Here is a 14775-nt window from a genome sequence, read left to right as displayed (position 1 = left end):
TGTCTCTCGGATACTTAGGGCCAGCATCATGCAGGGCTCGATGGACCAGGATCATCGTCTTGAAAATAACACATACTCAGGGTCAATTTGGTTTAGCCCCTTGGAATGAGGCCGCTAGGCTCCACCAAACAAGTGTGAACATGTAGGCACATGGTAGTAGTGTGAGACTATCTTAGATGAGAAAATGCCTTCATCTATTTGTGATTTATGAGATTGTCCAAGTGAACAATGCATGGCGTCAACCATAGGAAGATATCATATTGTTTGCTGAATTACTACTACTCTTTTCCTTTCACGCTGTAGGGAGTAAGGGGAATTGCTGAGAGAGCACAGCAGCTTTACCTCCTCTCTGGCCAGCAGGAAGACCCAACATTCCATGAAGCTGTGATTTTTTCTGTTCATGTTAGTAGGAGGAGACCACAACCCTGGCAATGAGTTCTAATGTTATATATTTAATGGCACTGCACAGTCACAAGAGATAAACAAACTTTATCATATGTGGAATGGGATGGTCCTGCTTGATTTGGAAGAGAAAAGATGTTTAGTCCCTGTCTGTCAAAGGGCATTAGCCCTTTTCTAGATATAACCTGTCTAGTTCCTTCCATTAGCAGAACAATGCATCATTGGAAGAGCACAATAACAGCAATGTTTGTGTATGAGGCAACACAACCTTATGACGCAGATAATGAGTCCCTTGTTGTCTGCGAAATGGCACCTTCCCATGAGATGTTCAACTTTGTTCTACTTTCTGGAGGTCAATACATCTTATGGAGATGCAAGTTGTCAAGTTGTTGAATGTAGGAGGGAGCCTCACTAGTCCAAAGCAGTGATCAATTTAGTTTTTGTGTTTAGGATCTCATCAATGGTTTTGGTCTTGTCTGTAATAATACTAATAACCTACATTTATTTAGCAGTAAATACAGCAATTTTTTTTAAGTTCTCTCGAATCAACCTGTTAAAACTGTTAGGCAGAGTTGGCCTTAATGAGGTTCAAACATTTGAACCTCAGACCATACCTGTTAGACGTGGTGAGCATCACATTCAAAGGACCATTCCCCGGCCAAGGAGAATGAGTCAAGAACATATGGATGAGGCATCAGGCTAGTGTTCTTTGTAAGTGAGCACAATCTGATTCCGAGATTTAACTAGGAAAGAGGAGACAGTGTCAACTGACAATGTACGACTGACACAGGTGTCATGCCTTCTGCAGGTTGTGCAATATTTAATATGTTGATACTGAAGTGTGGCCAGTGGAATGAGGCTGGGCAGTTTCTTATCATTTTTGTGCCTCAAATGGAGATCAAGGAGGCCTTAATGGAAGCTCAGGATTTATTTTCTGAAATCCTTGATAGAAGTGAGAAAAATGTTTGGAAACAAAATTGCAGAAACATAGTTTCATTTGTCTGGAACACGGTGTTACTTGTACCTAACCCACCTATTCACACTGAAAACGAGGTGCACTCACCCGGGCGCCTCTTACTCAAGAGGAGCACTCAGATGTTGCTAATTTTGCAAAGTGTAACAGAAAATGAGACACAACCAAACCTGCAAGGAAACTTCAAATTTTCCCACCTTCTTTTTGTCACCCTTCCTTTGAAAGTCTACAATTGTAGTGATATCACAAAAATGTATATGTGGGGGTAGCAAGATGCATTCGGCAAATGTTTAGGTTCTCCCTCAATGGGAAGCATTTAAACCAATTAAACCAAACCATCCTAAAGCAGATCTCTTCATTCAGAAGACCAAAATGTCATGATGAAGCTTTGCTATGAACATACCTGAAAGTGCAGACAATCAATCCTAAAACACAATCTAAAGTTCCAGTAGCAAGCATAACTACGAGGTCCTACCACCACCTGCCTCTCTAGTACCCTGCAGCCTCCAGTACAAATGATGTAGCAGAGGAACCCAGAACATCAAACAAAGTGCCAAAGGCTCCTGTACCTCTGTTTCATGCATCCCTCAATCTATGTGCATTCACAAAATCCTTTTTACTAATGTTCAAAGAACACACGGACCCAAACTCAGAAACTGCCCATGGAAAAACATATTTGACTAAGAGACTAGATGAACCTGGACTGATAGTGTTAGATGACTTAAAGAGGGTCAGAAAAAGGCACGCACATGAGGAAGACCAAACCCACGATTGTAGAATTATTGGATCTGGAGCAGGAAATTTGCAGGAAAGAAGCTCTTCAGAGAAGCAGGAGATCAAGACAACAATGTTCTAATTAGAATTTAGTTATGAAAAAATCAACCCCGTTTTACCCTTAGTGGTATTTCCACTTTCATCTGTAGTACAAATGCCACTTTATTCCCTTACCCTCTCTTAATTCCATTTTTCATTGGCAGAGTTTCATCCAGATCTCTCCCTGCATATCATTTTCATTTTCTTGTCTTCCCCATCCAATATCATCTAAGTCCATCCCAAATAATCATCTACACCCTTTTACTGTTTTTAATGCTTTAAAAATGTCTCTCACTTTTCTCTGTACAAAGTGTGACCACAGTTTCTTTTTCTGATGTCCTATAGACCATTAAGATCAAATGGTTTTAAATTAAAATAACTTGGACATGTCAATTTAAAAGTTGGTAAAAAGTACATCATAGACATTTCATGTTCCAAGGGCGAAGTGTTATTGAAGATATTGTAACAGAGAATCGGAAACCTACCATTCACAGGTACCACAGTGCACTAAATGGAGAGAAAAGGCAAAACATTAGTAAACCGACAATTTACCACTGACTTTTTAGGAAAGACATCAGCACATGTTAAGAGTGACCAAGCTTTACCATTTAGATATATTGTAGTGGGATGCTGAAATATTAAAACATGGGGATGTTTTGTACTTGCACAGCTAACAATGTATTTGGAGATACATGCACCATGGGTGCGGGCATATGATCTATCTCAGTCCAATCCAGATTACCATCTAGCCATTACTTCACTCATCATGATGTTCACCCTCCATGTCCATCCATCAGGATCAGGTATGTGTCCTGTCTGATACGAATGTATCCACTTAGCAATGCACCTAGTATAAACCTTCCAGCTTTTCAAATATATTCCACCCAGATTGACATCTATTCATCCAGTTTGTCGTCCATGCAGCCATCTTGGATCCCATTAATTTGTTAGTTTGTCATCCACTCAACTAAATTGACATCTTTTTATCCCAATTGATATAATCTACCTTATTTATCACCCATCAATCCATTTATCAGCATGTGTATTTGAAATCCACCAATCCATACATGCAGTTTGTCTTCCATTGAATGATCCAGTTTAGTATTTATCCACAAAGTCTAAAATCCATTGATCCACGTCATATACATATATTTATATACATACACACATAAATTTATTAACACCTTACGCATATAGTAGCAATGTATTGGTACTCAGATTGAATTCCATGTGATGTAATTGGCTACACCTGCAACTCCACCTTCATTAAGTTACCTGTACATACAGAGAAGCTCTACTTTAGCTAAGTCACAGAGAGCCGCCAGATGACATTGAAATCAATGTGCTGGTTAGTTTTGTTCATTCTTCCAAACATCATCATGTAGTTGTAAAGCCTCTTGCCACATTTACCTAAGTGTGGTTGGATTAGGCCTTAAATACTTCCTGTTCATGTCTACATACATCTAATGTGGTTGCATTTGTATAACTAATTGTGGCCCCTCAAAAGCAAATGGCACCACAGGACTTACAATTACACCTCTAGATTGTGAATAATGGCTGCCACCTGTTGGAGTTTGTTGTCTGGGATGGACTCTGATAAATGCCGTTAGACCCGACATCGTGGGTGTGATATTCCCCAACACTTTTTGCCTTCTCCCCTCCTGTTTTCTGAATTTCTTTTTGCTCGCATTAGGACTCTGTGTACCTTGCCACAGCAAACCAGTGCTAAAGTGGTTGTGCTCTCACCGTTAAAACATGGTGAAAGTGGCCTGCATCTGATAGGCACATTTAATTTACTTGTAAATCCCTAGTATATGGTCCTACCTGTAACCAGGGCCTGTAAACTAAACGCTACAAGTGGGCCTGCAGCACTCATTGTCTCACTCACTAAAGTAGATAATTGAAACATGTCTCAGGCCTGTCATTACAGCGTGTAGTGCAGTTTAACACTGCTATTATTTCGACCCCTAAGGTAGACTCTAAAAGCTCACAGGGCAGTGTGCATGGTTTTGAAAAGTAGGATATGTGGTTTAAGTTTTACATTTCTTAGTAGTGAAAAAATCCTAAAGACATTTTTTCCTACTGTAAGAAATATTTCTCCCATTGAATAACACTGGGTTATCTTATTATATTTAATAAGTGGTAACTTTGGTTTGGGAGCAGATAGAGATATGCCGCTTAGACTCAAAAGAATTATAATTCAAAATCCTCTTTAATGTTAAAGTTAGATTTTTAAGTCATAATCCTGAAAATCCCATGTTTATGAAGTTAGCATTTTCTTGTCCCAACCATTTGTGCCTTCTGCCAGTGTCCAGGGGTCACATGACAGTGAATGGCTCTGCTGTTGGGGTTTGTGTATTCCTCCTAGACAGTGACACAAAGGGGGCTAGGTGAGGCAGGATGAGCCTTCCTGAGAGAATGGCAGGGGGCAGACCTGTGCCCGCCTCATTTCAAAGAGAGGGCCTTCATCACATACAAAGGAACCTGACACCAGCCTGTTATCATCCCAGCCAGTTTGGAGCTTTGACAGGGTAAGGGAAGAGCTTTCCAGAACAAGAAGTGAGAGTAGGACATGTTGCTCCCCCTACACACAGAAATGATGTTACTAGGCACAAATTTGGACCCTCAGAACAACTCTTCTGTACACTCTTGGGCCTGTGGAAAATTTAAAAGGACTGCACTGCTGCCAGAAGGATTTATTTGCTGCTTGAAGGAATGCCTTGGTGCTTGAACAACTGCCCTGCTGGCTGCAGGAGAAGCGGACCTGCTCCTTGAACCCAAGACCACCATATTGACTCCAAGAGGTAGTTAACTGGCCTCCTGTGTGAGCCATAGGGACATAATACGCTTCTGATGCTTGCACTCTGCTACTGGCCTCTGCTGGAGTGAGTCCTAACCCTCCCAAGTTGTGCCCCACAGGTCCTGGACCCTTGGAAGTGGGGTTGGTGGTACTGCTGCTGCCTAACCATAGAAGCTTGGACTTGGAAATGTTTCCAAGAAAACCTTCTGGGAGGACCGACAGAAGATCAAGACCTACCTACCTGCCAACTGATCCACCTGAGGTGCATTTACCGGCGGCCTCACTCCATGGTAGCTGCTTCTACCTTCTTCTCCCGGTGAAGGTATCTGGCCTCATGGAACCCACTTCGACTACAGCCTGCAGGTTTGTCCCACTGGAGGAATTCGACTTCCAAAAAATCATCTAAGTTCAAAGGTAAAAATCTTCAACACAACCTTGTCCAGTGGCTCCCCGATGACAACGCACCCTCCTTGGACACAGCCTGCTGCATGGCACCACTGAATACCTTCTCCAAGATGTTTGAAGACTTTTTTCTAAGTACGAGGGTAAGCCGAGACGGGCCCAGTACATCCTTTGTATCTGACCCACCCTCCATTGGGGTTGGCCTTACCGTTTCCCTTCAGTGTTCTGTCTTTTTTCCATCTGTCCTTCCTTGCTTCTCTCCATCTTTCATTGTTGTTTCCTTCCTTTTGCCCTTCTCTCAATCATTCTTTTTTTCTGTCTGTCTTTTCTCGCCACATTCTAACACTCTCTGTATTCAACTATCATCCGTCCTTTCTGTCTTTTCTACATCGATCCATCCATCTCTGTCCTTTCTTCCAACTTCTCTCCATCCAAACTTCTCTATGTCCATCCTTTTCTTCAACATCCATCCTTTTCTCCATCAATACAATCATCTCTGCATCTATCCACCCATCAATACTTTTATCCATCCATCCATCCATCCCTCCATTCGTCAATACATCCATCCGTCCCTCCATCCATCTATCTGTCCATCCGTACATCCACACATCCATCCATAGAGCGTACTTAACCAAAAGGTGTCGAAATGCTTTACAATAGAACCAGGTACATTACATAAGGACTTCATAGTACATGAATTACATATAAGATACGAAACAGATACATGCGTCTAAACACAAAAAGAAAACATTACAATGGTGTCTACAAAAGATGTGCAATTTAAACTAATAGTGTGGATATAATCTACTAGTGTTGGCAGGAAGTGAACGCAAAGAATATAGACATAACATAATGATATTATATAGCATAGCATTATGATCTTGACTGGTTGGTTAGCTGGAAAATACGTCCACATAGCATCCAATGGCCCAAGCCGCTAGCCCTGTCCCCACGATCACGCTACATAGCATGGGTGGAGGGGGCAAACCAAGCTGTAGTCAACGTGTCCCAGGTGGGACAACTTTCCCGGTAGTATCCCGGCACTGCACTGTAGTAGTGGTAGCAGTAGTAGTAGTTGTAATATTGTTGTGGATATTTTCTGGAATGTCAGGTGGAGGTGCCTCTGGTGGGTGGTCCTACATTCAATGCATTCTTCCTTGTGCGTCCCCAGCGATGGATGTGGTAGGTGCCTCCAGTCCACTGCGGCTTTTCTACGGAAATTGGCTCTGGACAGAATGAATCTTCCTCTCTCTGCTTTACTTTTGATAAATTTCAGGAACTGACCGAAAAGGAGGATTTTTGGTCAATGTGTGGCTCAATGATTAGAGCGGCAGACCCTGATGCAGAGGTCTAGCCCGGGACCAGGGTTCAATTCCCGCCTCAGCGGGTCTTGGGCTCAAAAATTCCACGGACCTGATAATTCTCGCCTCAGTGCCTATTCCTATCATGGAGTTCCACTCTGCAACTCTGGGCAATAGCTTGCTTAATCTCCACAACAGCCCCCACAACGCTAAGGATGCCTGGCCTCCACCTTGGGGGTGCCCAGGAGTGGACGCCTCACAGGGAAAGCCAGGATGGGTTCCACAGCGGTATTCGTACAAGCGCCTTGAGACCCTTGCGGGTGAGTAGTGCGCTATACAAGTATCAATTTACATTTTACATTTTTGGTCCGCAGAGAGTCAGGGTTGAGGGCAGTTTTCACGCTCAAATCTTCTTTCCCATTAGAACCGTGAAACTTTGGTATGCTGAATGAATGATAATTTTAACCCTAACAGAATGCCTCAACTCCTACAAAACAAGCTGATGCCAAGACCCACAGCACCACACCTATGCTAAAATACACAGTGATAAGATCACCATGAAACTGATCTCAGTTTATTTGGTAAATCTTTAAAGACAGCCATTTAAACAAGTCTACTGTACCCTGTGTACCCTCAGACCTGAACCCCATCAGCAGTTATGTGTTATCAAAAGCACCCAGAAAGGGCTGGCTGTATAATCTTAAATAACATACTATAACAATGCAGCAAAAAGAATGTAACACTCTATACACACTGCCTCCATCATTCATGTAGAACATTAAAAAAACATAGAAATTACATCATTTTGCTAACCAGCAGCTGTAAACACAAAAACCATGCAATGCTCAGGCAGCCCAACACTCTGTCACTCAAGCATCACAAAACACACCAACCTACACAGCAACAAAGGCTATTGTCAAGGCAACATGGCACTGGCGATCAGTAGCACACGCAGAGTGCAGTATGACATATTATCATCCAATGCCGCCAACAAAACCACTCAGACGATGACTTCTCACGTTATCCAAGCCATCCAAGCACACTAGAAACAATCATTCACTTACACAACTACACAATATCCCCTGGCAAACCATGGCTATATCTGGTACCATGCACACCGAATCGACTACACCCTGCGTTTGTCAGCAATCACCCTAAGGAAGGCAAAACCAAAAAATTAAGTTGTCCACATCTCACTCTTACTACACATTAACACAGATGCAAGCACAAACACCACACTCATAGACATTAAAGGCATCAAGCACACCAAAATATTGAAAATATGCTGAAGCTGCCCATTGAACTATGAGCATGCCCATGGAGTACTCGGATAGCAGTCTCCGCTGATGGCGGACCACCCTAAGTTACAACAACCAGCACACCCAGGGACAAGCAACCTCTCACAGCATATTATGTACAATAAACCTCTGCAAAAGTAGAGAGCTAGCTGTCAGGACAAAATCCTTAAGACATTCAAAACAACACATTCCTGTTTACCAAGTGATGAGAGGGGCTGTCAATAGTAGATGTGCAATAACATAATCTCTGCTCCTAAGATCACTACAACTGAAAGGAGATATTTTTGGATTCAGAGGTGTGTCAGCTATGATATGCAGGTGCTGCTCTTGCAACAGTTAACCCTGTCATTGCAAGAGAGAGCTTCTACTGCTCTGGCGTACAGGGATGACTTGCCCAACAAGCAATCTGAGGAGTGCCCTGAGTCTGGAGATGTCCTCACGAGCAAATCCTGTCCGGCAACTTGTGTCTTCTTGTTGCAAGATACAAGGGCAGGGTACAGTTGTGCAACTTGCTAATGGGTGGGACGACCAATGCATTTACCTGATTTTTAGATTTTGTTTGACAATATACAGGCACCAATTATCCTGTGGCAGTAGTCACACCCTGCTATTCAGTTGGCATTAATAGAAACACTTGGGCGTGTGGATCCTTGTCGGCAACCAATTGTTATTTACTTTACAGCAGAGAGGAGTGTCAGTGATTCACTAACCAAAGTTTCTACATGTTTCTTGTTCGTAGTGTCACACCGGGGTAGACCAGGACACATGATAACTCTTTAGCATGGGGCAGTGATAGACAAAGAAAAGACAATGTGAAGGGTCAGGATCCAGTCCATGGTCAGGTGAAATGGCCAAAGGAGATAGAACTGATAGTCCCTAGCGAACTGCTTTTAAGGACAGAAGGGCCACACCCTTACATCTTTTGAAATATAAAGGGTGTCTATCAGGCAGAGCAAACATCTGCCTAACAGACACACTTCATTTTGAGGTCAGGCAGCAAGGAGCTAGACATGCGCTAAATGCACAGGATCCAGGTTTCCTGAGCTGAACTTTGCTGGGCTGAGGATGTCACAGCTCTTGTGGGTGTAACCTCCTGAGCTCTGCAAAGCGCCTCGAGGCCCTCCCCCTTGTGATGAGGGGAAGCGACATTGACAGTTTTAAGCCCTGAAGTGCCCAGGGCCGAGTGTCAATCAGTGACTGCTCGTCCCAGAGTGGGGCGAGGTCAGCAGTCGCCCTGCAGAAAATTCACAGCCTGGCAAATGTTCTTCTTTTAGTAAGTAGAGGGTTGTGAAAGGGAAAAGGGTGTTTCCTAGTTAAGGTTGAAGCCTGGGTATTCACAAAGAGGTGAACAACTGTAAAGGTATAATCAAGTCGGCACTAACAGACAATGTATATGCCTTTACCCATCCATTTTGAGCACTTAACAGTTGTGCTAGAAATGGCGGAGTAATTAAAACAATCGGGGTGAAAAAGGTCCATATACTCTAATTTCTTAAGATGCTTAGCGGAGGTTTTTTCTCTGCATACTTACTACATGTAGAAAGAGGTGAAAAACATACAAAGTGATCATGCACATCCCCTCCACACATCTTCCTGGAGGAATATGCGAATTGCAGTCATTCCTCACGGGTCAGTGTGGAGGAGGAATAGGACACCTGTACATTTAGAATTTTACATAGATTTCCGAGCCCTACTTCTTTGGATATCGCGAATCCCTGTAGGTTTGGACATTTTGGAAATCTACACAAATCATAAGAATAAACATACAATGCAAGATGCCCACATTTCTTTGACAAATGGCTCCTCTGCTTTAACTTTCTCTCCTACCCTCTCTGTGGTTCCTAGTAGACTTCCACTTTAGTGAACACTGCACCACTATTTACAAAATAACCAACTAGTGTAAGAAGTTATTGTCGGTTATTTCAACTGTCAATCTTGGACTTAAAAATTGACAGATCACCATTGCACAAGTGCTCATCAGAGTTATTCATGTAATCAGGGCTCAAATAGTAACTGAGTGCCCCAGGAAGAAACTGAGTGACGCAGAACCTTCAGGTTCATAAGGACGCTGAAGTTACTCAGTCCTCTAAGGTGACTAAATATACTTTCGATGAATTTCAAATGAACAAATTATTTTTTCAAGCTTGGCAATTAGAGCAAAAGTAACATTAATTAAAAACAAAATAGGCAACCTTACTATGTCATTGGTGGTTGCTGCGTAAGAAAAGGGCAGGGATATTCCTATAAACAAAAAAACCAAGAGTCAGGTTAAAATGATAGTTCTCATATGGAGCAAAACATATGTGTAAAGCATTCTAGGCATAGAAGGATTCGATTCATTGTAAACGTACATACTTGTATAGCGCATGACTACCCTCCTGGGGCATCCCAGAGCAGTAAAGCGCCAGAGCACTATTCGGTCTTAATCAACAAATGACAGACAGAAGATACAATGACAGACACAAGTTACAAATGCTATTGTAAATGCACTGGCAATCATAACTGATACCTGTCATAAGTTGCTTCTACGTATGTTCCCAACTTGCATGGGAATTTTCCAAACTTTCCAACCAAATAGGTGTACCTTACCACGGTTATAATAAACAAGCATAATAAACAAGCGTAAGTGTGTGAGATTTCCTAAAATGCACTAATGCCTGAGTTTGAAGACATACCGTTGCGTATTTTATGCACTCTGTAAAATTCACCAGTTTATAGTTAGGAAATATGACACATCTTTAAGTAACTTTAGAAATCCCTTCTTTTCTCAGTTAATATATTTTTCTCAAATATGATATTTCTTCCTCCGCCACTGTGTTAAAATTAGGATAGTTGTCTTTTCTTTCTGTATTTTCAATGCACTTACACCTGGACCTTTTAGATATAACCTATTTGTACTGATACATTTGAGAAAACCTCTTACGAATGCCTAAGAATATTCCCTAACTTAAAGGAGTGTGTTTTTACCAACATTTTTATGCTATTTCCCATACAACTTCGCTAGGAGATCCTACAAGTTGGACTTATCCTAGACTCCGTTACACAGCCTAGGGGCAAAGAAATCAGAACATATCACCCCCATCCTGCGAGGCCCCCAACGCCTCTCCTTGGAGGATAGAATAAAATCTAAGATAGCATGCTTAAATCATAAAGATTTTCAACTAAACTGACACCTAATTTCAAGAGAAAAAATTGCTGACTTGAGGAGAAAGAAGCACCAGGAACGATGGGGTTGATTCACAGAACTAATCTGAGACAAAATCCTAAATTTACTACTTTTGGTATTCCTAGAAGGCATTTAGTAGTAGTAAAGTTAGTATGTTGTCTTAAATTAGGATTTTGTCTTAAATTAGTATTTTGTCTTAAGTTAGGATTTTGTCTTAAATTTGGATTTTGTCTTAAGTTAGGATTTTGTTTTAAATTAGGGTTTTGGTCTTAAAACAACATCCTAATTTAAGACAAAGATTGATTGATGTTGGAAATCGCAAAATTAAGGACAATTGAAACACTGGGCCAAGTATGTTGTTCATGTGTGTTGCCTAGAGTCTAAAACAACCTCCCAGAAGATACAAGATTGAAAGCATCTCTGCCTTGTTTCAGAAGAACGTTTTATGGGTTATCTTTCTTTCATTTCAATGGAATTTTGTCAATATGGAGCACTCTGTGGTCATGACCGAATGCTCAGACTCAAGAGTGGTCAGCTGCTGGAGAAGATCACCACCAGTTTTTCTACTTGGGGGTGTTCCTGTTACTGGATGAAACTTCATTTATCTTTCTTTCCTGTGTCAAAGATTTTTTTTGTAACGGGGATTTACATTGGCGAGGAGTGGCCTGCAGGGGGTGGGGGCTTCAGGGGGACGGGGGGGGGGCTAAGGCTAATGCTTTCACCATCAACCCCTCATGATTTTAGAAGATCCAAATAGAATGAAACAGAATGGAGTACAAGGAGAAATTCTTGTCAACATGAACCCTTACCTATTGACAATGGGTAGTAAATGGATTTTGTTTTTGGTACCTTAAAAGCTGCCTCAATCTGATTATTTCTATGTCACTGCTTTTACGATGGTCGCTTATGTGTGTATCAACTGGCACCATACCAATATCCAAATGTGGAAGCCAGCCTTCATGGGGACAGAGGAACTTCTGAGATAGCCCCCAGTCATGTGTTGCTGCAGTTATGCCTCAAAAGTACTAATGATTGTACCAGAAATGAAATGCTTAATTCCTCTGTCTAATACTAGTCTAATACTGGGTGCCTTTGGCTTATGTGTACTGGTAGATTCAGATTCTTGCCACCTTAGATTCTGGGGACCTTGCAGAGTCACCAAGGACACATAATCAAACATGTTGAGAGTGTCAAGAAATGTTTGTCCTGGAATGGGGCACTGATAAGGAGATAATGAAAGATTCTATTATAAGAGGAGTGATTGGTCAACAACAAGTGTCAGTAAATGTCCTTTGAGAATTCTGCCTTCGAAGCTCCAGGAAGTGCTTTTAGAGAAGGTGTGCAAGTCCAAGATGAATATACTTCTGACTCTGAAATAATAGTCCTTTTTTATTTCATCAGAGTCAGCAGACAAAGTGGTGTCTCCATATAATACATCTAACACTGTTGGAATGAAAAGAGGGTATTGGTTCGAAACCAATATCAGGCACCATGATGACTTAAAGCATCCTTAATTTGAAGACATACAAAGGGCATCCACACCAATCCTTGACAGCGCTGAGAAAATCATTTGCACTGTTTTGCTGATTAATGCTATACATCAACTTTAGTAGCATGGACAAGGTGCATGGTGAGTTGAAACTAACTTTCTGAGATATAATTCCATGACTTTTTGTTCAGCACTTTTATTGCACTTGTCGAAATTAACTTTAACCTGTAGACAATCAATGTCAAGCAATTGTTACCATCTCAGACTTCGCTTACCTAGTGCTAGAAGGAGTCCCACTAGCCTCCAGGAAGGCGACATCGGCTGACACCGCTGGTTCATCATCTCTTTCTTTTGATTGCACTGAAAAAAAGCAATACATTCAAGTTATGATTGTAATTGTAGTAAAGCATTGGCACCAGGTTAGCTACCATATGGTATCATAGTGAATGTGCAATCTTGCAATTATCTATAGTGATATGAAGTCAGAATGAGCTTCTGTGCCCTTACTCTTTCGCCTAAACATCCTTCAGAAGCATTATAGTTTGAGTTCAGTTGGACTTAGAAGGAAAGTAGGGTATATAAACAATTCAAGGGTTACGCCTGTATTGCAAGAGAAAGACCCACGTTTTGCACCACTGTTATTCCCCAGAATCTATGATGGTTCTGAGAGCGGTGTTGCCTCTCAGGCTCCTCTTGTATCGAAAAACACAAGTGCTATGGTCCATCACAGCTGTTTGTATCAGCCATTGATTATGAATTAAAATAAAAAGTAACAAATGCAAATGCTCACTAAATTGACTGTGATCTTATTCTGAGTATATACTGTAGAGGATGAATTTTCGATCAAAAAGGGAAAAGGGAAACACTGTACAGAGAGGAGAACAAATGTTTAGTTGATAAGGCAGATGATTACCCTTGTAACTAATTATGTGTAGTGTTATGTAAATAGTAAATTAATAGTCTTATTTTTTTTGTCTTTTCACAGAAATATTCGTGGCTCCTGAAGAAGGCGTTTTGTTTGACGCCGAAACGCACGTAGAGACCCATTAATGCCACTAGTTGATTTTGATTTTGATTTTAGATTTACTGTCTTGTTTACTGTCTTGTTTAAAACTGTTTTTGAATTTTTATATGACCAATTATTTACTATTGATTTTGATTACATTTGTATGATATGAATTGCCTTTTTTATATATATGTGTAGATTAAAAATAATTTAATTTTTAATGAATGTTGTGCCTTGATTGTTCTCCCTTATTGCGATCCCATTTTTCCTTTATGTTATTATTGAATGCCTAGTGTTATACACATAATTTGTTTTCCCTGTCCTAGGAATTGTATTTACCTTCACAGGGGGTCCTTGTTATTTCCACATTGTATCAGCCATTGAACCATACAGGTATTTTGGGGTCATTGGCAGAGGTTTGTCGTACAGGATAGCGAAGGTCCCTGAAGCATCCATGGGCAAAGATTCATAGACCACAAGCTATGTACCGATGACGTGTTTGCGGCCTCTCCCCAGGTACCCCCGTCAGCACATCACACACCAATGACGTACTGTAGTCTCTTAAGCTAAAGAGAATCTGCTAACTACATTAAAGAAGGGAAAGTCAGAAGAGCAAACTAACGGCACCACTAATTCGCTTCACTTCGTGTCACAAAAGGGACGTACAGTGACATTATGTTGCGGCTTATTATCCATACGTGTCTGCAGACGTACAGAAATGTCTTGGTCAGAAATAGAGGACCATGTTAGACCCTTTTTCAGTCCGTTTTTTTGCTTCGCCCTGGAAGGCACTGGCCCACTGAAAGCACTGCAAATATAGATAGACCAGACAGGGTGATGCACAGGAAAGAGGATATATACACATCAACACAAAGGGGCACACATAAATAAAAACACACGAAGACACACACACATGCAGACAAACACACAAGCGCAGACAGGAATACACTCAATAAAATACGGGCAAACAGACAGGCACACACAAACACCCTCTGACATGCACATTAGCGCACACGAGCAAGGACAGAGCTGCCTATGAACACACACACAAGCGTGCATAAAACACGCAGAGATACATGTGTCACACAGATGTAGCATGTGAAAGAAGGAAAGATGGAGATGAGC

The 14775-nt window shown here is 41.4% G+C and overlaps 1 protein-coding gene across 1 annotated transcript in view; it reads right to left on the bottom strand.

The window, feature by feature from the left end:
* Positions 1 to 14775, bottom strand: part of LOC147684693 (uncharacterized) — a 207340-nt gene that overhangs the window by 132931 nt on the left and 59634 nt on the right. Inside the window, exons 2-4 of the mRNA XM_086940529.1 lie at positions 12920 to 13004; positions 10187 to 10230; positions 2674 to 2695 (exon numbers count right to left, since the gene is read on the bottom strand). Coding sequence (XP_086796655.1) covers positions 2674 to 2695; positions 10187 to 10230; positions 12920 to 13004 — 151 coding nt within the window. The remainder of the gene's footprint in view (positions 1 to 2673; positions 2696 to 10186; positions 10231 to 12919; positions 13005 to 14775) is intronic.

This window comes from Lissotriton vulgaris, chromosome 10 (genome assembly GCF_964263255.1).
Source record: "Lissotriton vulgaris chromosome 10, aLisVul1.2, whole genome shotgun sequence".
NCBI lineage: Eukaryota > Metazoa > Chordata > Amphibia > Caudata > Salamandridae > Lissotriton > Lissotriton vulgaris.
This window is presented reverse-complemented; position numbering and strand designations above follow the sequence as displayed.